The sequence below is a fragment of the Salmo trutta genome, chromosome 12, assembly GCF_901001165.1.
Source record: "Salmo trutta chromosome 12, fSalTru1.1, whole genome shotgun sequence".
Lineage (NCBI taxonomy): Eukaryota > Metazoa > Chordata > Actinopteri > Salmoniformes > Salmonidae > Salmo > Salmo trutta.
The window spans coordinates 14,221,618-14,248,822 of record NC_042968.1 but is presented as its reverse complement, the minus strand read 5'-3'; the positions used below and the strand labels follow the sequence as shown (position 1 = coordinate 14,248,822).

The window sequence follows — 27,205 nt, the reverse complement described above, 5'->3', positions numbered from 1 at the left end:
TTTGTAAATGTATTTATTGGTTTCTTTTCGTTTTGATAAGAAATGAAAATGCAATGAATTTGTTGATGTAAAAATCGAAATTTACGCAATTTTATGTTGGGTCATTATTATATTTGGGGTGGGTGAGGTCGCGAGAAATTATTGGGGGGAAAAATGGGGTCTCAGCTGAGTTTGAATGCCACTATAATCTGATAGACTTTAAAAGGGCATTTGTAAAGGTACCAGCAGAATCATTAAAGTACACAGGTGACTGAGTCCAATAGGATTAGGCTACTTCGGACACAAATGTTAGGTTAACATTAAGGTAAATCATATACAAAGACCACAACAGGCTTTTTACTGTTATTTTCATTATATTTCACATAGCCCATAGAGGGGGATTATTCACAGCGTGTTCCAGCATGAGGTACGGGCAGCATTTGGACAAGTCACCTTATCCTGACATTATAATCAATAGCAGTTCGCATTGAAACCACACGATAATTACATGGTGGCATTTTTGAAAATAAAATTATACCTTATTGATTCATTTTAATTTTTTATAAAATGCCCATTCAACAACTGATTGGGCGAGCCCACAAACATGTGATGCACAGACAGGTGACAATTAATTGACATTCCCCCTCGTCACATTGGGCAGACAGGTAAGCAACAAGTATTGACAAGGCGTGGGTAGATTCCGTCCGCGGGAAGATATTTTTATTTAATCCAAACAACCTTCTGTATATAGGCTACACATATCGGCCTTATCAAAATCGGATTAGTGATTAAAGACACCATCGATTGCATTGGAGTCTCCTACACTGGACTGGCTACAAGAGAGCGACGTCGCGGGCATTAAAGTGGGGTCCGCGGGCATGGGTTTGGTGTCTGCTGTTGACCACTGAATATGGCGGAGCAAAGGCAAGATATGTACATAGAAGGCGAGCTCGCGGGAGATCATTACATGGAGGACCCGGTATGTAAGGAAACATAAGACAATTGCATTCGGCCTTGCGTGATACAATTTGCAGGCTAGCCTACTGTTTTTTTTTCTTGAATGCGCAAATGATTAGGCTACATAATGTAGGGTTTAGGGATATTCCAGGTAGCCTATTGTATTATTACTGCAGCACATAAGCTATGTCCCACATATGTTACCTGATGGATATGACAGTTTTGTATGTTTTAAACTGCATTATCTTGCCACTATATATCCATCCACTGGGTAATGTGGCAGCAGCGTGTGGTTCTGAACAACAATATAATTGCATCCTCAAACAACTATTTAAGACAGCTGTTCATATAGGCCACCGAGATGCTAGGCATATGTGGGCCCGCTGCCACATTAGAACCCGAAACCTCAAGGCACTTGCTCATCTCATGCGTTTCAGACATGTTTTGATTTTGTCTGAAAGTTTTTTTTTTTTTAAGTGTCTCATACTGCATAGTCGTTATGACACTGCATGTTTCAGATGTTTTGGCATTTCCCTTTCCATATAGGAACTTGAAGCCATCAAGGCACGGGTGCAAGAGATGGAGGAGGAGGAGCGGCTGAGAGCAGTGCAGTATGAGGCAACAGAAAGCCAGATCCAGGCAGGTGAGCTCCTGTTCAGCCTAGCCAGCTGGCCCACACCTGAGCCCATCTGCTGGGCTGGCCTGCCACGGTGTGGCTCACATCATTGCCCAATGAGATGAGCAGTGAGCCGCAGCGTTCCAGAAGTGTATCCTCATTGCCCAAGGCCCGGCAGCCTCTATTTCAGGTTATCCCTTCCTCTGGAATGGGGCTGTCTCTCTAGTGTCTTCTTGCAAACATCTCTTGATAAATATATCTAACTAGTCTACAGTTCCTCAAGGTGTTGTAATTAGTTACTTTGTGTTTGCTGTCTTTCGATTTCCGTCATGTGAAATGTGCTCCAGTGTTCTCTTGTGTTCAAAATAGCAGGTATGTTCTATACAATGACCCATGAGGAAAGGATAGATGCTGACAACAGATCTGTCTATGTGGGGAATGTAAGGTTTACTTTTTTAAATAATGTCTACATTTACCTTTAGCAGTCATGTCAAGTTATACACAATTCATATTTGATATGATATCCACAAAGTAACTGAGGGTCCTCATGCATAGACTCATGATATTTTATGGAAATGAACAGGTGGAGTATGGTGCCACTGCAGATGAGTTGGAGATCCATTTCAATGGCTGTGGTCCTGTCAACAGAGTAACCATCCTTTGTGACAAATTCTCTGGCCATCCCAAGGGGTGAGTTTAACTATCCATCCCATCACGTGGGACATCAGTTTCAATGCAAAGTCCGATTACAAATAGTTTATGCACCATTTTATTTGTTTCTTGGACATTTTGTATGTTCTGATTACAATTTGAGTATGTTATTGTGTATAAATGGACAACTTTCTTTCTCCCAGTTTTGCATATATTGAGTTCCATGACAGGGACTCTGTGCAGACTGCCATGAGCCTGGATGAGACAGTATTCAGAGACCGTGTCATAAAGGTTAGTAGGAAGGGATTACTTGAATTCTAAACACACTTGATTTGATGAAGTTGCACATTCATGAATAAATTGAGCTGAATGAAGTTTTCCTGTTAATTGTAAATGATTCCAGGTCTTTTAGGTTGTTTCTGTGGCCTTTGCATTGCAGGTATTGCCAAAAAGGACCAACATGCCAGGAATCAGCACCACAGACAGGGGGATTCACAGAGGTGCTCGATCCAGGGGACGAGGTTTCCACCCACCCAGATACAATGGGTATCAACAAGGCAGGTTCCGATACAACACTGGCCCCGCCAGGTCAGTCTCGCCACACCCCTACGGGCCCCCAGCTGGGAAGAGACACTGGGGGGTCCCTGAGCAGGGCCCTAAACGGCACCCATGCCTTCTCCTCATAACCCCACCCACTGACCACTCGAGGCCAGGGCACACTGGACACATGCACCCGCAGCAACACTACTGAATCACGTCTGTATTCAAGTGATTGTTTAATAAACATGGAATGTGAATTTCAGGATATCGTGACTTGCTCGTCTCTACTCATTTGCAAATTATTTTCCATGCATGTTAATGGGCAGAAATTGAGACAAGCACAGATTTCAACCTCATTGAATTGATTCATATGGCATCTGTTAACAGCCTCCATAAAAAGTTATTGCAACTGAATCCTAACAAGTCAATGGCCATTTTGTCCTCTTACTGTAGGGGAAATGGAAGAGGCCAGCCTTGGTTTGCTGCTTATTACTGTGAAAGATTGTGCCTATGGTGTTTTATTTTAGTTGAGCAGTTTTACTGTGCAATTATTTACCCCAAGAACTGTTTGACTGCACAGCCATTTGCCATGTCATACTTTTTTTTTAAGGATGTTTTGATCAGATCACTCATTTTGTTTGTGGCTATCGAGCTTGTAAGTATAGTTGTTCTAAAAAAGAAATTATAAAATGTGCATTGTGATTGGCTTTCTTTTGTATTTCTTTTAACTATAATGACATGCAATTGGCAGTTTGCTTCAAGTACATAACTCAATCGCTCAATGTTTATCACTGTATATAATGTCAAACATCTTTGCTTTAGAAATTAATAAATGAATTACACTTGATAGTGCTTCTTTGAAATGGTGTAAATGAGAGGTTCTGATGGACATAGTTTATTATGAGGCAACACGCAAAGGGTTTCAAGAAATTATGTACAGATGTTCAGGAGGATAATATCAGCTAGCTTGCACCATCATTGCAGACACCATGCTGTCAAAGGCCCTGGAGGAAAAAAGGTGTAAATCAGACAACAGCAATTTTGATACACCATTGCATAATTTTCACTGTGGTAGGGATAACTTACTTGGACTGAATGGTGTCTCCAGGATTGTAGAATGGGTTGCACATCACATCAGTAAATGAGTTGTGTAGCTTTCTGAACATCTGAAGGAAAGAATGTGTCAAGTAGTTTCATCAAACGACCATAAACTGAAGCAATCAGATCCCCTGAAAGCCATTAAAATATAAGAGAACCATACAGATTCAGGAGTTGACTTACACTTCTAATCTCATTGTCCCGCAGAGATGTGTTTGACGAGTCCACAACAATGACAAACTTCACCTTGGAGTTTGTCACATAGCCATATCTGGTATGTCAGTAAAGGATAACATTTTCAATTTTATAGGAGAAAAAAACATGCAGACAGGAGTGTAATATACAATTTTTATCATATAAGGATACACTTTGTAGTCCTCAGTTGGGTACAGTAGCCCAAGGTAAAGCTCTCTCTGGTCTGCCATAGCTTTGCCGACTGCTGAAATCTTCTCTTCCACCACATCCAGAGAGGTATGCACCGTGTAGTGGAACTTCAGTTCATTCTGTACGGGTACACTTCGGATGTACAGAGGATAATTCTAACAGAATAGGAAATTAATTACTGCAACCTTTCATAACGCTTAAATTCATCACAAAAGAATGTATATAAACAGGCCAAATACTTGCAGATAGAATGTCTATGGTGTTGGACCACAGGTTGAGAGTGCGCAAGCCTTTTGTTCCAGCCCAATACTAATACACCGGAGGGCTTAATGATGACCTAGTTAACAAATTAGGTGTTCGGCTACAAAAAAGCCTCAACCTTCTTTGGTTTGGACCAAGATTGATGAACAGCAGTGATTTGCTAGCTATCTGCACATTAATTGAATAAGAATAGCTAGTTACGTCCGGACCTTTCACCTGAAGTGTGACTTGATGCGTTATTATTGCATGCTTATCTCTCAAATGAACATACTCAATGTATCTAGTTAGCCCAGTTGGCAAGCTACTACCTAGTCGTATAGCATCACAGTCAACACTCAGTTTCGTAGAGGGGGTGGGTTAAATGCGGAAGACACATTTCAGTTGAATGCATTCAGTTGTACAACTGACTATGTATCCCGTTAGAGGCTAGTCAATACAAAAACGAAATTCAAATGTCGATGTAAATAGCGTTCTTGTTTCATTTTACCTCTTTAGCGATGACAGCAATACAGACCGCCATCTTGGAATTATGTACACTGTGCATGCCAAGACGTATCACGTGACTGTGTGATAGATAAAGACTTGTAAGATAACTTTAATTTTGTGTAACTGTTTATGTAAAATAACGGAACTTATTATAAATATTTTAATCGATACAAAAATGTGTTTTCAAGCGTGACTACATCGGGCAGTAAAGTCAGCTTCACTATTTGAATATGCGCAAGTGTTGCGCTAAAAACGCTCATGAAAGCAATGACAAATCGTCATGTGCTTCCTGAATGTGTTATCATGTGATCACTGCAATGGATGTCTGTCTAATTCAAACTTTGATATTGTTTTGTAGTTTAATATGTGGTTTTTGGGGCAGATAATCCTTCAAACAAGTCGACTCCGAGCATTGTCATCATTATTATGGATGACGTAAGATGTTGATGTACGTTTAGTTTGGGGAGTGTTACTTTTGTGGCATGAGACTTTTTAAATGTATTTCTAAAACCTGTGGCATGATTACTCAAATGGAAAGGCTGTGTCCGCTCTGATTATATGTCATGTATACTTGACATACAATACTACACAGCATGCCAACGTGTGCTTGGTATTTGGTCTCTGTCAGGAAATGGCAACCATTTCTCTGCAACTCTTTGTGATGGTAAAGTCTGCTTATCATAGCATCATGATCCACTGGCATTTGACAGCTTGTTCCTCTAATGTTTAGATGGGTCTCTAAGGAGACCCCAAACCTTGACTCCATGGCTGCCCAGGGGATGCTGTTCCCCGACTTCTACACAGCTAACCCCCTCTGCTCTCCATGTCAGTGTCAGCTACATACATGTCATACTTGATTAAAGTCCCAATCCTCTTGAATTCATAGATATGAAAACATATTACACTGATTATAAAGACAGAAGGAATTCATAGTCTGGATTCGTATCCGGAATTGGCACCACATGCATAAGAACCTGACTGTCGGTGCGACAATGAATGATGACAATTCAATAATATTGTCATTGGAGAGGAAAAGTTACAGTGATGAAAACGTCACTGTGATTAAGTGGGATTTGGGTGAGAGGTTGGTGGTAGATGCAGCCAGGAATCCTTCAAAAGCCTTTTGAAACAATGTGACGCATACATCAGAAGCCTAAGCTGTGTGTGTCTGGGTGATAGAGGGGAGAAGACTCATTATGCTAATAGAGATAATACACTATTGAAATATGCTAATGATACCTAATTTGGGAATTTGAATGAACGTTTTATGCAAAATAGATCAACCCTTTTCTTTTTTTCTAATTAATATTTAAGCAAATAAGACCTAATCAATTGCTTATCTCATATGTGTGTGTGATGTGTGCCTGAAGGAAGCCAAGTGCATCATACCTGGCTATTTGTATTAATGCGACGGAGAGGGTATTAGAGGATTCAGCCACTGAATGTTAATTAGAAATGTAATCATATACTGAAATGGTACGTGGCTTAATCACAATATCCAGGTTGAGCTCCCATATATATATTTGTATTTGAAAATATAGCCTGACGCAAAACCCAAATGCAAAGCTCAACTCGGTTCATACATACAGTACCAGTCAAAAGTTTGGACACACCTACTCATTCAAGGGTTTTTCTTAATTTTTACTATTTTCTACATTGTAGAATAATAGTGAAGACATTAAAACTATGAAATAACACGTATGGAATCATGTAGTAACCAAAAAAGTATTAAACAAATCAAAATATATCTGAGATTTTTGATTCTTCAAAATAGCCACCCTTTGCCTTGATGACAGCTTTGCACACACTTTTTTTATTAGTATTTTTTTCTTGTTTTTTCTTTATTTCTTTATTATTATGATTATTTATTCATTTTTTACCCCCTTTTTTGCCATGATTTTGTGATATCCAATTGGTAGTTACAGTCTTGTCCCATCGCTGCAACCCGTATGGACTCGGGAGAGGTGAAGGCCAAGCCGCACTACTTCTTGACAAAATGCTCGCTTAACCCGGATCTGACTAGTTATATGCTGTGGAACTTTGTGTAAAATCACATGCAGCCTCTCCCACATTAACTACACATTCAGCTGATCATTTAAATAGTTTATCAAAACATGATGTTGATGTCTCTTATCCTATTACTCCTTAGCCAGAGCTTCACTTCTGACAGGACGATTACCAGTTAGAAATGGATTCTATACCACCAATGCCTATGCCAGGAATGGTGAACTCTCACTCTGTCTTTCTTTTGAGTTTTTTTATATTTTCCTTGCTGCTTTGCCCCACAAATGAATGTAACCCCTGACCTTTGCAGCCTACACACCCCAGGAGATAGTAGGAGGGATCTCAAAGGATAAAATTCTATTACCACAGGTACTGAAGAAGAAGGGTTACGTCAACAAGATCATCGGCAAGTGGTGGGCACCATTCATTTTGATCTCATTTGAAGTGGTAACAATAGTGACAATTCTAATTCTGTGTTTCTCCTTCCCCCATCATTTTTCCTGGCCTAAGGCATCTTGGTCACAGAGCTCATCACCTACCTCTGGAGCATGGTTTTGATGAATGGTTTGGTGCTCCAAACTGCCACTTCGGTCCCTACAACAGCAGCGACAGGCCTAATGTCCCGGTCTACAACAACTCTCAGATGGTGGGAAGGTATACACACACACAACCTGCACACACTCCCACGCTCGTTCCCTCACTCACACAGAACAGAAAACATAAAAATCTTCTCTCCCGGACTCTTTCAGTGTTTGGCTCGGCTGGTTGCTCCTCTGAATGAGGATAATTTCTTTACTCCTCTTCTCTGTACCAGCTGCGCTTGTGTATTCCATTTTCCGCCCATTTGTTTTCCCCAAAACAGCCATATGTGTATTCAGGGTCATTGGCGCTAGCAGGCGGGCGCTTTTTGCGCTTAGCCGTGGGTTTAATCAGCATAGCGTACCTGAGCCTGGACAGACGCACACACACGCACCCAGGAGACGGCAGGTTGCGTTGGCGGTGAGTGAGGACACCTGGAACAGCCCGAGCATGAGAGAGACGGTGGGCGCTGCTGCGTCTACCGTTCCACGCTTCAGTACTATTTCATAACAGTTCCCCTGCTCTTCAGAGACTTCTCAAATCTGCTTCTCTAAACTCCCCTCTATCACAGGACGGGCTTTTCAAAGTCTGCTGCTGGGTTTTTGGAATAAAACAAATTGTTTATTAAATAGCCACGGTGTGAGTGTTGTGTATGAGTCCTATTGATAACTAATAACTATTGTACTTATGTAGATGACATGGAAACTAATGAACTACATTTGTTTTCCAGATACTATGAGGAGTTTGGGATCGATAAGAAAATTGGAGATCTACTTGGAGGTAAGTGATTGAGTGGCAGACGTCCGTCCCAGTTCTTCCTTACAAATACTGATTGTAATAGGAATTTCCAGGTGAAGGAAAAGGAGAGTAGTCATTGATGAAGTCAATCAAAACCAATCCAGTTTAATTACAAGTTACAACAGGGAGACACCTCCAGCACAAAAGCAGAGAAAATGTCTAACTGGCCTTCTCTAAGCAGGCCTTTATATTCTAATCTCACAGCACCAATGTTCTGTAAACACCTGCTGAGAGGCAGGTAGGAAGTCACAAATCAACTGCTACAGAATCGCACACTGTCTCAGAAGATAATAACAATCAATGTCCTCGGTCTTTGTACCTCCAGTCTAGCGTCAATCACTATCAACAGCAGTGGCTGTTCTAGCTTGTATGGCTCCCTGGGCGAACCCCCACTTCAGCCCCCCCCCCCCCCCCCACCCTCCAAAAAAACATGCACCATTCTGCACTAACTGTCATTTTTATTCAGACATTTGGAACAACACAAATAAATAATCATAAGATTTAAAACTATATAAATATAAAAATATAAATAAGACTGATAAATATCAAAAATAAGTAACAAAGACAAAGAGAAACAATCTTGTGTTGATTTGGCACTCGAGCGTCAATACATTACCCATCCCCCCGACACTGTCAACCAAGAGTCAAGACTAAACCAATTCACCTTGGTGGTGTGCAGACTGGTTTTATATTATTCTTAACGATTTCACACAAACCAGAAAAAAAATGCAACAACATGTCTGTGAAACTATATATTCACAGTATTATGAATGAATTGTGGTTTATTTGGTAGCATTTTGTGGTGTGACTGATTTTACTAATTAGTACTGTACAACGTTAGATGTGCGCTATTTGATAGATTCCCCCACTCCCCCTACCTCGGGCTTCCAGTGGGGAGACCTGAGGTCAACCTACCCCCGCCCCCTTCCCATCTCGTACCTCTGAGTGGGAGATCTTCCCAGGCAGTAGCCTGCTTAGCTCACAAACTAGAATCAGGGCGCCCACTATGACAAGGTTAGTTGACCTACAGTCCCACACGGTGACATGATATCACTGACGTGACGTGCAAATGAGCGATAGAAAACTGATCGCGCAAATGTCACCATTCCCCAAAAAATTGTGCGGGCGCCCTGAGCAGGATGCCGCCCTGGGCGGCTGCCCATGTTGCATATACCTAAATCCGCCACTGATCAACAGATATGAGAAAAATCCATAATGTACAGTATCAAGTCTAGTTACCATCAACCCATACACAAATGAGTGTCCCAAATAGAACACTGGAAATCATGTGTATTACAGTGAGAGAAAAAAGTATTTGATCCCCTGCTGATTTTGTACGTTTGCCCACTGACAAAGAAATTATCAGTCTATAATTTTAATGGTAGGTTTATTTGAATAGTGAGAGACAGAATAACAACAACAAAAATCCAGAAGAACACATGTCAAAAATGTTATTAATCGATTTGCATTTTAATGAGGGAAATAAGTATTTGACCCCTCTGCAAAACATGACTTGGTACTTGGTGGCAAAACTCTTGCTGGCATTCACAGAGGTCAGACGTTTCTTGTAGCTGGCCACCAGGTTTGCACACATCTCAGGAGGGATTTTGTCAAACTCCTCTTTGCAGATCTTCTCCAAGTCATTAAGGTTTCGAGGCTGACGTTTGGCAACTCGAACCTTCAGCTCCCTCCACAGATTTTCTATGGGATTAAGGTCTGGAGACTGGCTAGGCCACTCCAGGACCTTAATGTGCTTCTTCTTGAGCCACTCCTTTGCTGCCTTGGCCGTGTGTTTTGGGTCATTGTCATGGTGGAATACCCATCCACGACCCATTTTCAATGCCCTGGCTGAGGGAAGGAGGTTTTCACCCAAGATTTGACTTTACATGGCCCCGTCCATCGTCCCTTTGATGTGGTGAAGTTGTCCTGTCCCCTTAGCAGAAAAACACCCCCAAAGCATAATGTTTCCACCTCCATGTTTGACGGTGGGGATGGTGTTCTTGGGGTCATAGGCAGTATTCCTCCTCCTCCAAACACGGCGAGTTGAGTTGATGCCAAAGAGTTCAATTTGGTCTCATCTGACCACAACACTTTCACCCAGTTGTCCTCTGAGTCATTCAGATGTTCATTGGCAAACTTCAGACGGGCATGTATATGTGCTTTCTTGAGCAGGGGGACCTTGCGGGCGCTGCAGGATTTCAGTCCTTCACGGCGTAGTGTGTTACCGATTGTTTTCTTGGTGACTGTGGTCCCAGCTGCTTTGAGATCATTGACAAGATCCTCCCGTGTAGTTCTGGGCGGATTCCTCACTGTTCTCATGATCATTGCAACTCCACGAGGTGAGATCTTGCATGGAGCCCCAGGCCGAGGGAGATTGACAGTTCTTTTGTGTTTCTTCCATTTGCGAAAAATAGCACCAACTGTTGTCACCTTCTCACCAAGCTGCTTAGCGATGGTCTTGTAGCCCATTCCAGCCTTGTGTAGGTCTACAATCTTGTCCCTGACATCCTTGGAGAGCTCTTTGGTCTTGGCCATGGTGGAGAGTTTGGAATCTGAATGATTGATTGCTTCTGTGGACAGGTGTGTTTTATACAGGTAACAAACTGAGATTAGGAGCACTCCCTTTAAGAGTGTGCTCCTAATCTCAGCTCGTTACCTGTATAAAAGACACCTGGGAGCCAGAAATCCTTCTGATTGAGAGGGGGTCAAATACTTATTTCTCTCATTAAAATGCAAATCAATTTATAAAATTTTTGACATGCGTTTTTCTGGATTTTTTTGTTGTTATTCTGTCTCTCACTGTTCAAATAAACCTACCATTAAAATTATAGACTGATAATTTCTTTGTCAGTGGGCAAACGTACAAAATCAGCAGGGGATCAAATACTTTTTTCCCCTCACTGTATATAAAGGGAAAAGTTATAATATGCTAAGCAATGTGTCAATTACTTTTAACTGAATATCAACTTTATTCATCTTAAATGTTCCTATTACACTACTGTTCTCTGTCAGTTTTGTAGTGAATTTTTTGGATGGTGTCTGGTCTGATAGCAGAATATGATCAAATTTCTTTCCTTTCAGAAGGGCCTTGACTTCATATTTCACCAAAACGTGGCCATTTCTTCTCTACCGGGCAGCAGACGCTACGCACGCTTCAAAACGGTTCCTGGGGAAGAGCCAGAGGGGGCGGTAGGATCACAACACTTGAAGCTACAATCATAAAATGTCAATAATAATGTCATATATAGAAACGGACACTGCAAAGTCTTACACAGAGACATGTGATGTGTTGCTGACAAAGCACGGAGCGTTTCTTCCAGAACAGAGGGTTTGGACACACTCTTGGTTATTAACCTGTATCATTGTTGGCTTTGTTGATCTGGCTATTATAGGACCTAATTAGTACATATGTCTTGATGATTTTCTACCCCGGTACAGTATTTCTGTTTTTGTACAATGTTTACCAAACTGGCTTGTTGTTTTAAAGCTCTGCTTAGATCTCTGGGTCTTAGGCCATTGATTTAGGGGCTTTGTGAATGTGTGAAGTGGATGAGCTGTGCCTGCAGCAGTGTTACAGCGTTGGGGAAAGTCATTAGCATGAGCCACTGCGTATTCTACTAGGTGATCTATTGCCCATCTCACACCTGGAAACGTGAGCAGAATTAGATGCCACTTGGAAAAAGAATCACGGTATCAACATGAAGATTAAAAATCGAAAATGAGAAAAATATTGTAAAAATGAAGAGAAGAAAAAAACAGTTTCTTGCTTTGAGGATATTTGTCAATTAAATGTAAATTTTTCACACCCCTTTGCCCCTATGTGGTTGTGGTGAGGGTAAAGGGATGTGTTGCTCATCTGGGCTCAGGTCACTTAGTATTCCTCTCAGTCTCAGTGAATACTCAGGCCTCACTAAGCAGGCATTTCTTCAGAATGCCAAATGAGGTTTTTGTTGACAGAGAAATGGATCAGAGATGAAAAGTATTAGCCAGGTGCCTGGGATAGGTGGCTCACACTGAGATGGAATACTTTTCTATTTTTTCCAACAGGCTTTTAGTCCATGTTTTTTGGGTGAAAACTCTTGTTGCTAAATACCAAATGTTTGATAGTAAATACCTAATTTACCTCCATGTTTTCTAGGATATTGCAACTTGGTTGATGGCTTTGCCTAGCCCTAGTGCCTACACAGACCTGTCTGTCTCTATGGTGAGTTGGGGTTGGGCATTTGAAGTTCCTGAGATACTGTTGTTTGAATGGCTTGTGTGTGTACTGCAGGTACAGTACGGTGATGCAGTTATGGAGCTGGACTACAGTGTTGGACAGATCCTGGTCTGGCTGCGTGCTCTGGGCATCGAAAAGGACACCTTTGTGTCCTTCACCTCAGACAACGGGGCCGCAGTGATGTCCGGCCCCAAGCAAAGTAAGAGCTGCACGCCATGATTTAGTCTCTCAACTCATCCCCTGATACCAACAAATGCAATTCCGTGCAGTTTTCTTACAGTTCTTGTACACATGCCTGTATGGATAGTTGTGAGTAATGTACTCTATCTCTATGAGTAGTATGTGTGGGTATTTTCTTTGTTTGGGGTTCCTTTCAGTTGTGTATAAAGTAAGTTGTTTTAGTAATCTCTTTATCATGGTGCTTAGCGTGTGAGTGATGTTTCTGTCCCCTGAGGTGGCAGTGACGGTCCGTTTCTCTGTGGGAAAGAAACTACGTTTGAGGGGGGGCATGAGGGGACCTGCCGTCCCCTGGTGGCCTGGACACATCCCAGCAGGCACGGTGAGAACTCTCTCTTTCTCTCTGTTCTACCTGTCCGGAAGATCTCCAGGTTCCAGGTGTTCTAGATATGTTCTTGGTGTTCTACTTGTCTGGAGTTGGGGAACATCTCCTGGTATTTACACACAGCTGTGAGTGACTGTAGTGCTATCTGTCTGTAAGCAGGTTTTCAAGTAGGTACCACATTAGAAAGTAATTACAATTAGTCATTTCAGTAATCGTCTCTCTCATATCATTGTAGTTCTTTGTTTCGATTGTGTATCAATGTCCTCAACATCATCACAACTCAACTCTCTTCAGGTGCTGGCATTGCAAAAGTAAACACACCGTTTTTTGGTTTGAGTGTGTGTGGGTGTCCACGTGTGTGTGTGTCTGTGTGTGTGTGTGTGTGTGTGTGTGTGTGTGTGCGCGCGCGCGCAAGTGTGGACTTTTTTCAAATACTTTTTGAGGTGGCAAGGTTCATCTTCATAACCCCCCCCTTTCCTGTCTTCCTCCTCTGTGAGCCTGTGAGGAGGACTTTCCCCCTGATCCGCTAAGCTTGTGCGTTTTGCAAATGACTTTTAATTGTATTAGGGGCAGCTGTGACACGGGGCTGTGGCGCAGAGGGATTTTTGGAGGAGCGAGCGGAGGAAGCAGTCTGTAGGCTGAAGTAAGCCCTGCCCCCGGCTCATATCTGAGGGGTGTGCTGTGGCCTGATAGCGCTGCAGAGTGGCGAGGGAGAGGGGGATTGGGAGCGTGTTAAGCGGCTAATCTGTTTGTCTGTTTGCTGAGGTTGGATTGAGCTGTAATGAGGACTTCTGTATCTGAATATGCCAGGCGCACAGGATAAAGGACAGGAAAAAAGAGAAGTAAAAGGGTGGTTGGGAGAAGAGAGGGAAGGGTGCACCCGGTGCAGTGTTCTACAGGGTTGCTTCTGGAAAAGATGGCAGTGCCAGGGAGGTAGGGAGGGTTTGTATGCAGGGTCTTTGGTGTGCTGGTGCAGTGCCATAACAACTAAACCTCTGTGTATACGTTTGTCTGTAGCACCTGCTGGTGGGTTAACTAGAGAAATTACTGCAGATGAAACACTTCTGAGAATGGAGTATTGTGAATGAGGCACCACTGTTATGCTGAAGAACAGGGATCATCAACTAGATTTAGCCGCGGGACGTTTTTGTCTTGAGTGGATGGTCAGGGGGCCGGAACATAATTACAAATAATTTGTAGACGGCAAATTGACCTCAAGAAGCCCAAACAGATATAATATTTGACTAAAACCTAATCATTTCAAACCTCGCTTACATTTGTATATGATCTCATACATCTCTCAATTATGCGTGGGAATACTTGGCAACAGATTTCCAAAATTAAAATCACTTGGAGCTGATTTGTTGGGGTTTTTACAGTCTTTAAAAAAAAATAATAATAATAATAATACATTTGGCCCGCGGGCCGCCAGTTGGGGAACCCTGCTGAATGCCGTCTGTGGCTTTAGTCTGTGGATCGGGCAGGAATACATGGGGCGAGCTCCTCTGTGAGTCTATGACAAAACAGATTTGTCGTATGGGTTTCGTTTCATCTCCCTGCTGCTGGGGAGGATGGCCAAAAATATGATTTCCCTCTCTGTTGCTTTGTGCCGCGCTGAAATCTCTCTGTTCATCTGCACATTGAAAAGTTTCATAAGCCCTGAACATAAATGCTGCACATAATGAACAGCCACACGTGCCACGTCGCTTTTGTTAGGAGGATTGTTGGTACAGAGGCCAGCAAACATTAACAAAGGCTACTCTAAATCGTTTCAGATTAAACATGCTTTCAGGTTAAATACTACAGCTAGGTTTGGTTGGTCCAGTTTCAGGTTAGGCTAGGTAAAGTTACTTCTAACATTCTCACACTCATTACAAGAATCTTCAACAGAGGAAGAAGACTCCATTACAATCTGTGTGAATGCCACAGTCTTACTGCACAGTGATTTGATAGATTAAAGTTTTTTAAAAAGTGAATCAGTGTGTAGGTAAACCTAGCATGCCATCGTGACTGAACTGCACATACAGTTGAAGTCGGAAGTTTACATACACCTTAGCCAAATACATTTAAACTCAGTTTTTCACAATTCCTGACATTTCATCCTGGTAAAAATTCTCTGTCTTAGGTCAGTTAGGATCACCACTTTATTTTAAGAATGTGAAATGTCAGAATAATAGTAGAGAATGATTTTTTTCAGCTTTTATTTCTTTCATCACATTCCCAGTGGGTCAGAAGTTTACATACACTCAATTAGTATTTAGTAGCATTGCCTTTAAATTGTTTAACTTGGGTCAAATGTTTCAGGTAGCCTTCCACAAGCTTCCCACAATAAGTTGGGTGAATTTTGGCCCATTCCTCCTGACAAAGCTGGTGTAACTGAGTCAGGTTTGTAGGCCTCCTTGCTCGCACACGCTTTTTCAGTCCTGCCAACATATTTTCTATAGGTTTGAGGTCAGGGCTTTGTGGCCACTCCAATACCTTGACTTTGTTATCCTTAAGCCATTTTGCCACAACTTTGGAAGTATGCTTGGGGTCATTGTCCATTTGGAAGACCCATTTGTGACCAAGCTTTAACTTCCTGACTGATGTCTTGAGATGTTGCTTCATTATATCCACATCATTTTCCATCCTCATGATGCCATCTATTTTGTGAAGTGCACCAGTCCCTCCTGCAGCAAAGCACCCCCACAACATAATGCTGCCACCCCCGTGCTTCACGGTTGGGATGGTGTTCTTTGGCTTGTAAGCCTCCCCCTTTTTCCTCCAAACATAACGATGGTCATTATGGCCAAACAGTTCTATTTTTGTTTCATCAGACCAGAGGACATTTCTCCAAAACGTACGATCTTTGTCCCCATGTGCAGTTGCAAACCGTAGTCTGGCTTTTTTTATGGCGGTTTTGGAGCAGTGGCTTCTTCCTTGCTGAGCGGCCTTTCAGGTTATGTTGATATAGGGCTCATTTTACTGTGGATATAGATACTTTTGTACCTTTTTCCTCCAGCATCTTCACAAGGTCCTTTGCTTTTGTTCTGGGATTGATTTGCAATTTTCGCACCAAAGTATGTTCATCTCTAGGAGACAGAAGGCGTCTCCTTCCTGAGCGGTATGACGGCTGCCTGGTCCCATGGTGTTTATACTTGCGTACTATTGTTTGTCCAGATGAACGTGGTACCTTCAGGCGTTTGGAAATTGCTCCCAATGATGAACCAGACTTGTGGAGGTCTACAATTTTTTTTTCTGAGATCTTGGCTGATTTCTTTCGATTTTTCCATGATGTCAAGCAAGAGGCACTGAGTTTGAAGGTAGGCCTTGAAATACATCCACAGGTACACCTCCAATTGACTCAAATGATGTCAATTAGCCTATCAGAAGCTTCTAAAGCCATGACATCATTTTCTGGAATTTTCCAAGCTGTTTAAAGGAACAGTCAACTTAGTGTATGTAAACTTCTGACCCACTGGAATTGTGATACAGTGAATTATAAGTGCAATAATCTGTCTGTAAACAATTGTTGGAAAAATGACCGACTTGCTAAAACTATAGTTTGTTAACAAGAAATTTGTGGAGTGGTTGAAAAACGAGTTTTAATGACTCCCACCTAAGTGTATGTAAACTTCCGACTTCAACTGTAGCTCTAATGAAAGTGTTAGTTGTTAGTATTGAGGGACAGAGAGCATGTTGGGAGATGTGCTGGAATGAGAGAGATGAGGTTGACGGCGGGAGCCGGGCACAGGTTCAAATTCCCCCGGTGACTGAGGGGCTGCGGTGGGATGAGGCTGGCTGGGATGGAGGGGGAAAGGGGGGGCTTTTCCCCCAAAACGCTGCTGCTGCTGCCACCGTCACAATCCTTTTTGTTGTGTTTATCAGCTGGGAGACACGGAGCCTGAGTGCATTAGACAGGGATAGCAGGTCTGCCACGTCAGATAACTACCACCAAGGTTTAACCTAGAACCACACAGACAAAAGGCTGGCAAAAAGAGAAAATACAGAAAGAAATGTACTGAATGGGGAGAAAAGTGTAAATGGAAATAAATGGGAGATAATGAAATGTTCTCTTTCAACTATTTAGATATTTTTTAAATGGTTTGCATTTTTTGGTGGAGGATTTAGCGAGCGCAGATTATAGAGGAGACTGGTTACCTGTGCTACCTGGTAGTCAACTTCATTAATTGTCCTTTTTGATTTCTCTTGTTTTATGCCATGTGTGTGTGTTAAGAGTGAGAGTGCAGATAATGGAATGTGTTGCAGGGCCCTTTCTGTCTGGTGCAGTGGCTGCGGGAGAAAAAGGAATTCATTTTGGTGGTGTGTGTGCAGGCAGCTGATAGGAGCATGGAGGCACATGGCGGCGCAGCTGCTCTGGGCTGATAGCACTATCTGATTGTGAGCGTGCCGTCTCCCTCAAAGGGCTGCTCAGGAGAGAATGGAATGGAAGATCAAGGATGACAGTGAAAAAATTGCATTTTATCTGAAAATAGTTCAAAGTTTCATAAATAAAATAAAGCTTTTCACAGGGACTGGGGAAGGGAGATAAAACAGCTAGCGCTAGCCCGCGCCTCATCTTCTCTCTTTTTCCTCACTCCCCTTTTTCTCCTAATTTACAGAGGCGTTTGTGAGGTTTATAATAAACCTGCGAGCGCAGATTATAGAGGAGACTGAGAACTGCATCATCAGGATTCACGCCCCCCCCCCCCCCCCCCACCCCATCCGCTGTAATGGTGAGCTTTCATAGGGGGCGCGTGCACGCTGTTTGCCATTGTGCTGTCGTGTTGGGTTTCATGCATGGAGAGGGATCCCTTGGTGTCTCTGCAGGCTGCTGGTGTATCACAGCCTCCCAGTAGTGTGAATCACTGTGCTCTAAGGAGAAGTTCTCTCTGCTCCCCAGCCCTGCTCTGATCACGGCGCTTCACAAGGCTGCCGCGCTGTGCTGTTCAGGATCCTAACATGGACACTCACTGCAGCTTCGGAGGAGACGCTCATGCATTTTGACAGGATATTCATTGATTAAAGCAAATAAAGTTGTAATTTGGGAACAAAGTTTTTAAGATTTGTATTTAAATTGATCAGTTTGTGCATTGTTCTGGCGCCTATGGATGCCCTATCTAACTTCCTACAACAATTGCTGTTAAACTTTCATGTCAGCACCCATAGACAATGTGATTCTATCTGGATTTGAATTCCAGTGTGTTACGGTTCAATACCAGGACTCTTTCTCCCATCTCCAGGTGAGCCAGCAGCTGGGGACTGTGGTGGATCTGTTCAGCACCAGTCTGTCTGTGGCTGGCCTCAGCGTTCCAGACGACAGGCTCATAGATGGACTGGACCTCAGCCCTGTCCTCCATAACAACACACTCATCAACAGGTTAGAACTCGCAGCTAGGAGAGGCGGTGGCGGTGCCCCCTGTAGGGAGGCTGCTGGCTGGGGCCCAGGGAGAGGGACCACCCTGGTGGATAAGGTGTTCCACCAAGCACATAATGGGATGGGCCATGGCAGCGTGGTGGTGGGGCGCGAGCCTGGGAGGGGAGGCGAGGGAGGGCCAGGCAGTGCAGCGGGGGGGGGGGGGGGGGGGGGGGGGCTTGGAGCTGAGAGAGGGCTGCTGCTTATCACAGGAATCCAGCAGTCACCAATCCCATTTCACACCCAACAGGCCCCTCTTCTATTACCGCGGCAACGAGATGATGGCAGTCAGGGTTGGGCCTTACAAGGCCCACTATTGGACGTGGAGCAACTCGTGGGAGGAGTTTAACCAGGTGAGTCACTCTCAGTGACTGTAGTGTATGTTTCGCATTCTCTCTCTCTCTCTCTCTCTCTCTCTCTCTCTCTCTCTCTCTCTCTCTCTGACTGTAGTTTATCTCTCATTGTCTCTCTCTCTCTCTCTCTGACTGTAGTTTATCTCTCATTGTCTCTCTCTCTCTATTCCCCACACCCTCAACCAGCCATCCACAGTGCTCTCCAAAAACACACATTTAGTAGTCAGTGTTATCTTGAAAACAGCTCATCAAGTGGCTGTTGTGTACATCAGTGGCTAATGAATATTAATGAGGACACCCCACTTCACCAAAGTACTATCATTCATCAGCACTGGCTGTCGCTGGTGTAGAGTTCTCCCCTCCTGCTGAGTATCCCACTCCTCCCTCCTGTGCCCTGAGGAGTGAGAATGTGTTCTCTCCTCCTCTCGGCACCCTTTAAAATGTGCCCTGCTCCTCTCCCTCAGAAACTTCAGTTTCAAACGTGCAAGTTTGCATTATGCCCCATCGGTTGCTTAAATTGCTCTCTCCTAGAGGGCCGCTGAATCAATAGCAGCCTCCTTTATCAGCTCATGTGAACTGGAGTGGAACTTCACAAATAATGGCGTCTGATTGCCTGTGTGTTGCCTATCGATTGGTGTGTGTGCGTGCGCGTGTTTGTGAATGTGTGTGTCTGCGAGGAAAGGATGGTTTGAAGGGGAGGCTCAGGGTCTCCAAAGCTGACTCTGAGAGTTAATGTGTCGGTTCTTCACCAGAATGGGCAGCGGGCATTCAGAGCTTTACAATGACGCTTGACCCGAGCATCTCACCCGAGCATCCATCACACAGAAAAAACACTCTTTATTTTCAAGCGGTTTTAAACGGGTCTGAATATTGTGCTGAAATGTTGATCCATCATTCAAGCTTATTATTTTCTTACCAGTTGTAAGTAATGTTGTGTATTTACTATTTATGTTCAATTTAAAATAAAACAAGGATGGTGTGTCTTTTCTGAACTTGAAATTCAATTATGGCTTAATAGCCATTTTTCTGGTGAAATCCAGCAGATTCGGTGATGTGCAAAATTAGACATTTCACAGGGTTAAGTGGTTTTCATCAAAAGCTCTTGTTGGATGGTGTGGTAATGGTGTGAGGTATTATATTGTGTTGGGAATGGGAACGGTCTGTATCTGATGTTATCTGCTCGGTCTTGTCTTTGGTGGGTAGCATACGTTTAATAGGACTCTTTATATAATCTTTTTCTTTGAGGAAAATATGAAACCAAAATGCTACTTTTGCATTCCATGTTATGTCCCTTGATTCTTCTTATAATGCTGACTACTTTACTCCATCTTGAAAAGAACATTGCTTTATGATCTGCTATATTCTTAATACCCTGGGAGATATGGAGTTCTGCTGTGTCTTCTTCTTGGATAACAAATAAATGGGCTTTCTCACAGTCCAGAGGGATTTAGGCTCTTTTACATTTCAAAGACCACAGCACAGAGACTGCTTCAGGACACTATGTGGGCAAGGCTGGATCATAGTGGGCTATGCAGTGTACTGAGGTGAGGTATGTGTGTGTGCGCTCGTGCCTGTGCTCCTTTGAGCGTGACTGCTTGTGGTCCCAGAGGGGGGTAGGTAGAGTGCCTTACAGATGAGTGCTCTCTCAATATTAGTCGTGTTGCTCACAAGGGCACCTGAGAGGTATCCCCAGGGGGTCTGGAGGGGGCTGTGACTCAATCAGCCTCTGTCAGAGCCAGGCTGCTACCCCAGAGGAGGGGTGGAGGGGAGGAAAGTATAGGGGAGCAAGCCTGCACACTTTTGGGGGTTGGCGGGACAATCGTACATGCCACGGTCCCACATTCTGGCTGGCAGATAGAGTAGCCACATGGGTAACAGCCACAGGCATACCGTAACCCCAGGGCAGAGAGAACAGGTTGACAGGTTTGAGGTGAAGAAGACGTGATACTATATACCAAACAGATATAGTCACACACACTATACACCATGTACTGTACACATCTACACTCCGCTCCCTTGGACAGATTCCTCCATATCTTCAAACAGAGAGACGGCATCAGGTTCAGGTGTGCAGTGAGAGTGTCGGTAGGTGGACATCATTGACAGTCTTTTTAATTGAATTTTATTTTCAAGGGCAGTTTCTCAGGGTCAGTTGAAATGGGTTATCTGTTACCACAACAGTCTCCATTGTCCTCTGTGAAGTGGGCGTTAGAAGCTAAAGATCAATTGTGTGTATGTGTATCTACTCTAACAGGGCAGTAACTTCTGTCCAGGCCAAGAGCTGGCAGGCGTGACCACCCACACCCAACAGGAACACACAATGCAGCCACTCATCTTCCACCTGGGCGGGACCCCGGGGAGAAATACCCTATCAGGTGAGTGCTCATTAAAACAAACAAAGATTCCCTGGTGTACTGTTAGATTGTACTGAACGTAAAGTGAAAAGCAAGGGAAATATAGACAGGGCTTGGGGTTGGTCAGCCAATCTCCACACAGCTCAACAAACAGCAGGCCTCTGGTTAAATAAGAGAAGACGAGCAGAGGAGGAGGAGGAGGGGGTTGTGGGACGTTGGTGGACAGAATCTATGGGATCAATACTGATCCAGTTGTGGGAAAGAGGTGCGGTGATGACTGAAGATTGATCTTTGCAGCCCCAGACTGGCTGATTAAACACTATTCTTTGTGATTGCAAATAGCTCTTTGAAGCTCACTGTCTTGCCTCAGACCCACTGCTAGAAGTTAAAATTGCAAGACAAATTGTTCTCATATAAATCGAGAGGGAGTGCTGTTTAATGGACTTTTGTGTGCCTTCGAACATGACCCCTTAGTGGTGTAAAAAACAGTTGGGTGTTTTATTTAGAATACCTTTTAATTTTTCTCTATACATTAAATGTAATTGTGATGATGTAAAAATGTGGACAAAAATGGCCTTAATTGTACAAAAGAACCATTATTCGGTGGCAGGTAGCCTGGCGGTTAGAGCATTGGGCCAGTAACCGAAAGGTTGCTGGATCGAATCCCTGAGCTGACAAGGTACAAATCTGTCATTCTGCCCCTGAACAAGGCAGTTAACCCACTGTTCCCCGGTAGGCCGTCATTGCAAATAAGAATTTGTTTTTAACTGACTTTCCTAGTTAAATAAATGTTAAATACATATATTTTTTTTGTATTCATTTTTCCTTTCACTTTTTTATTGGCAAAGACACTCAGAGATGAACAAAAGCGTGACATACATTCATATAGTTTCCATAATGATTTGATGAGGGAATAGAATTTCCTATTATCTTGCTTTCTCTCTGATCCGTCTTCATTCTCCTTAATGTTTTCTTCAGTCGGATTAGCTCCTGTCCCCCATGCTGTTTCACACCCTCTGGCTGGCTCCCTCCCTCACCATCTCTCTATATGTCTCTCTCTCTCTCTCTCTTTCTTCCTCTCTCACTTTATCACTCTCTCCTCTCTTAATCTCCCCGTACTCCTTTTCTCACTTGAAGGGAGATGGAATAATTAAACATTCATGTTGTTTTTGATCAGCCCATCTCTTCTCTGCTCTCTTCTATTCAATCCGCATAATTAAAAACAGAAAAATCTATAGCAGTGTTGTGTTGAATGTGTTGAAGCGTTTATTTGGCCGTGTCCCAGACTTATGGAGAGGAGGAGCTGATTTGGCACCTGGAGAGAGGACCCTGTGTTCCCTCTCCCCTCTCCAAGTGGGTGGGGGTCATTGGGGTGGACCGTGAGGTCACAATATTCCAGCCCCATCTCTCCAGCCCCAGTAATGACACCCAGCCACCATCCACCCCAACTGCCATCCCTCCCATCTCCTCCCTCTCTCTGTTTCCCTCTCTCCTGTCTGTGTGTCAGGCAGGCTGCTGGCCATGTGCTCCTTGGGCACCCAGCTGGACCGGCTGGCCGTCATTAATCTCTGTCTGCACCTAAAGAGCCACTTAAGATGATGTAGGGCCTGTCTGCACGCATACCTTCAGTTGTGTGGCAGGCTGATACTACAGCAGTAACACACGTTGCCCGGGCAGTCGCTCCACTGTCCCAGCCTCTTAGGATACATGGACACACTCACTAGAGACCTGCTGCAGGAATCCAGGGGAATACAGAAGATGCTTTTCCATTCATATCTGAATTAGGATATATCATATTTTGTCTTTATCTCATTGATATACAATAACAAGACAATCACAAGCACACAGAGATCAGCATTCTACCGCTGTGAGATTTAGACCAAACATTTATTTACTGTTAAGCGTTTTCAGACTGTACATGAGCACATGAAATTGTTCTTATTGGTCCTCTTCTATTGGTGTGGTAGATGACTCCTCCTGTGGTTGTAGATCAGTGGGAAGGTGTGGCTGACTGGGTCCAGTGTATAGTAAGACAGCCCAGTTCTCCCTGCCTGTGTCCCAGTGGGACTGAGACTTAGCCCTGCCTCCTGCTGCTCCGGCTCACTTCCCCTGGGCCCTCGTCACCCTGTGCTGAGCACTTAAGTCCCAGCCAGCCTCGGGCTAATGTAGCAGGCAGCCCTGCACACTCTGGCCTCATCTGCTGCCGACTAGCACTTCAGCCCCCAATCAATAGTCTTCACCGATTTGCTCAATTTCCACAGGAGGAGGAGAAAGGGCAAAGGTATTTGATTGTCTCTTCAATTCCCTCTGCTTGATGCCTGCTGCTGTGTGCGTGCGTGCGTGCGTGCGTGTGTGTGCGTGTGTGTGTGTGTTCGCTCTACCAGTGGGGTTATGAATCACTAATCAGAGTGTGGTGACACACCAGAGCAATACCGCCTTCCCCCTGGGTGTCATGCATTATAAATCAAAAGAGTTCATTTGCATGCAGCGTTATTATTATTCCAGTTTTTGCTTTAACACCAGTGGGCTAAGGGTTATAGTAATGATAATGAGGCTGTGCTGACTGGAGTTTTCTTTGTTTATTTGTGGAGATGGAGTAGAGAAATACATGTGTTTTTATCTATATATTTTTAGGGTTAGGGTGCTCAATGCATAGACAAAGAACAGTCTGTTGACACAAAAAGGGCTGAGTGTACACTTTCCGCACCACACGAAGCTGCTGAGGGGAGGACGGCTCATAATAATGGCTGGAATGGAGTCAATGGAATGGTGTCAAACACATGGAAACCACCATGTGTTTGATGAGTTTGATACCATTCCGTGATTCCGTTCCAGCCATTACTATTAGCCTTTCCTCCCCAAATAAGGTGCCACCAGCCGCCTGTGTTGCACACTGTGTTTGGTCTGGCTCTGATGTATGGTTCTAATATTTAGTGAGATAAAGCAGCTTCAGAAGTTATCTGAAAACGAATCACAGTGATCAATACAGAGCAGAGAACAGATAGGATGGTAATGAAATCTCCATCATTTTGATCAAGATATTGTCTTTGGTCCATGAAGCGGAATTTGTGATTTCAAATACATACATAGTCAAATTTAATCTGAAATGAAACACTTGTTTCTATAGAAACCTTTACTCATTAAAGATATGATCAAGGCCGTGGTATGTTGTGATTCTGGGTCATTGCACAGTATTGCGTCACCACACAACCATAAGAAATAACCACCAAGCCAAGGCGGAGAGCAGATGGTAAGTTTAGACCGCCATGGCCTTGTTAAGAACCTAAAGGATGAGTTGTGGTGGGGAACACTGGGGCAGTAGAGTAGTGATGCTGGGAGAGCAGAGGGTGTGAATATAGGAGTAGCACATGGCTGAGGAATAGGGGAGCAGGTGCTATTGTGTGTCAGAAGCCCCACTGCCCTCTGGGATGTTGAGGGGAGGTGGAGGTGGGGAGGGGGGAGATGGAGGGGAGGTGGAGAAGGAGGAGGGGAGGTGGAGAAGGAGTTTGGGGAGGTAGAGGGGATAGGCGGTGTGAGCCGGACAGGGCCTGGGGTTATTACACTAATTGACACTTCACCTCACGCACACCCTCCCCAGGGGCCAATCAGAGAGCTGGCTTTGGGGAGGGGCGGGGGCGGAGCTGGCACAGGTGCTGCTTGCGACTGTATTATGGGTGTAATTGCACTGGTGATATTTGTCTATCCACGTGTCGCGCCACCAGCCGCCCACTCCCCCCAAACACAGAGAGCCCATTAACCCTACAGGTCCTATTGAGAGCAGACAGAGCAGTGTTCCTTTGAAACACTTCAGGGCCTCTGCGTTTTACACACTGAATATAATAATGCACAGAGGTGCTCCGCCGTGTCCAACAAGAATAATTGAGAGACAGGGGATGGGGAACATGGCCAATCCTGCTGAGAGGGCTCCCCAAAGTGGGGGGGGGGGGGTGTGCACGTGCGTGCGTATGCTGTCAAAAGGCTCTCATATGAGTTAAGCTTGTCGGCTTTAAACTGTTTCAGTCATTAGTGTACATTCGCTATGGATTATATCAGTTGTTTAAAGGCAGGCAGGTGTCATACAATGATAATAGATAGTCATTTTAGGCTGTACAGCACATGGAAGACTAATCTGCAGATTTATGAAACTGATTTATGAAAAATGTTTTACTAATCATACAGAGATTGTTTTACACTGATCTATATTGTAGGCCTGCTGTGTTTGTGTGCGAATGTGCATTTGTGTGAGCAGTGACCTTCTGTCATCTGTCTATGTGCTGTGACTGACATCTATTCTCTGTGTTAAATTGTATAACTACGCCATCGGTGTGCTGTATGTGTGGTGAGTGTTTTGCACAACTACTTACGCCTGTGTGTTTCTCTGCAGTGTTGTGACTAAGGAGTACCAGGATGCACTGAGTTGGATCACAGCAGTGGTGGGGAAGTATAAGAAGGGTTTGGTACCGGGTGTGGCCCAGCTCAATATGTGTGACATGGCTGTCATGGTAAGATAAATACTACACAGAATGTCCATTCCCCATGTAGCCTCCTTTAACTTGTTTGATATAATACATTTTGTTTCAAAGTATTGTTCTGTGGCTTTTGTTTTCAGTGTTAACATCTCTGACTTGTGTGTTCTTTCTCAAAGAAAATGATTTTCGAAAAGAAATTGATTAAGATCTTGCTGTAGTGGCGCCTTTTCTCATTTCCTTTATCTTTTTAGAATGCTGAATGCTTTCAGTAAACTATGTGGGCACAATTTCAGATTTGTTTACCAGAGTTATTTTCTTTCCCTTTGTTTGTAAAATAATAGACTATCTTATTGTTATTTGTGGAAAAACACAGCAGCGTGATTCTTGGACCTTTTGTCTCAGCAACTGTTCCTGTGGGTTTTAGCTGCTTTTGGAAAAAATAGGGAGTGTCTGTCTCATTGGTTTGGGTTTTTACAAAACAGCTAAAAAGGATCATTGCTTTGTATGCTCATTGCTAAAGCAGTTTGTCCATGATTCTGAGATCTGTGTATCACTAGTGTAGCAGCAGCTCCCCCATGCGGTTTCCTTGGAGAACATCATTTTAATAATGTTCAGCTCAACTGAATGAATGTGTAAGAATGTTTTCTGTGGTTTCTTTCACTGACAGAACTGGGCACCTCCAGGATGTGAAAAGTTAGGAAAATCCCCCAAGTCACAGCCGTGGAAGTGTGACTGGCCGCATTAGCTATCTGTTTCAGCGCCACCCTGGGAAAAGGGAGGATGTCAGCGAAGATGCTGCCTTGATCAAGAGCCATTTTCAGGAATTCAACTTGAATTTCTATTCGGTTTTTAACTTGTAATGTTGAAACAGAACAACATATGGTTTGAATGGTGAACGTTAAAAATGTGATGAATGCTTTCTGGGTACCATATGATTATTAATTGAATGAAGCTGATTTGCAATAGCTTTTTTTTAATGATGCCATCTCTGTAGATGTTTTATCTCTCGTTACTTACTTACTTATGCACTATTGTGGACGACATTGAAATAGGGCAACAACGACAACAAACTGTTTTAACTAGAATAAAACAATGTTTCATTTTTATGCAACGTTTTTCAAAATGTTATTAACAGATGTTTTCTAGTGGGCGGCAGATTGAAGATTTCTGCGTCAATCGATGGGTCGTCACTTGCTTCCACAGTCACAAAGTCATAATAATAATAATTTATAAAACTTCGAGCGCTTTTTATAATAGAAATCGCTTCGTAAACAAAAAACAAACAAATAAACAAGCAATATATCATGACAGATCAACCAATAGAGGTCAAGACTTTGCAGATGGAGAGGGTCAGTTCGGGGCTTGAGCGGAGGGAACTGGTCAGACGGTGGTAAATGATGGTGATGAAGTCTGCTGATGATCTTGTACAGGGCAAGTCTGAACCAGCCCGAGTTTTATAGCCACTGGAATTCTCTTCCACCCTGTGAAGCACCTACTTGG

At 43.5% G+C, this 27,205-nt stretch overlaps 2 protein-coding genes and 1 pseudogene across 4 annotated transcripts; 2 read left to right on the top strand and 1 right to left on the bottom strand.

The window, feature by feature from the left end:
- Positions 1–561: 561 nt before the first annotated feature.
- LOC115202976 (embryonic polyadenylate-binding protein 2-B) lies at positions 562–3,590 on the top strand. Of its 3 annotated transcripts, XM_029767187.1 has the most exons (7): positions 562–644; positions 731–958; positions 1,483–1,579; positions 1,922–1,992; positions 2,136–2,242; positions 2,407–2,494; positions 2,643–3,590. In XM_029767187.1, the coding sequence occupies exons 2-7, from the start codon at positions 890–892 to the stop codon at positions 2,952–2,954; spliced, it is 744 nt and encodes a 247-aa protein (XP_029623047.1). In that variant the 5' UTR covers positions 562–644; positions 731–889; the 3' UTR covers positions 2,955–3,590. The 3 variants fall into 3 exon arrangements, with proteins under 3 accessions (XP_029623047.1, XP_029623048.1, XP_029623046.1); XM_029767188.1 differs by lacking the exon at positions 562–644 and having other exon boundaries at positions 656–958; positions 1,925–1,992; XM_029767186.1 differs by lacking the exon at positions 562–644 and having other exon boundaries at positions 656–958.
- A 21-nt stretch (positions 3,591–3,611) lies between these two features.
- Positions 3,612–5,072, bottom strand: LOC115202978 (trafficking protein particle complex subunit 2-like protein). The gene is made up of 5 exons (XM_029767189.1): positions 4,974–5,072; positions 4,208–4,380; positions 4,025–4,112; positions 3,830–3,909; positions 3,612–3,747 (listed from the first exon to the last, which is right to left on the bottom strand). Exons 1-5 carry the CDS (start codon positions 5,028–5,030, stop codon positions 3,702–3,704), a joined length of 444 nt encoding a protein of 147 aa, XP_029623049.1. The 5' UTR covers positions 5,031–5,072; the 3' UTR covers positions 3,612–3,701.
- Positions 5,073–5,412: 340 nt separating this feature from the next.
- Positions 5,413–26,816, top strand: LOC115204719 (N-acetylgalactosamine-6-sulfatase-like; annotated as a pseudogene).
- The last annotated feature ends 389 nt before the right edge of the window (positions 26,817–27,205 follow it).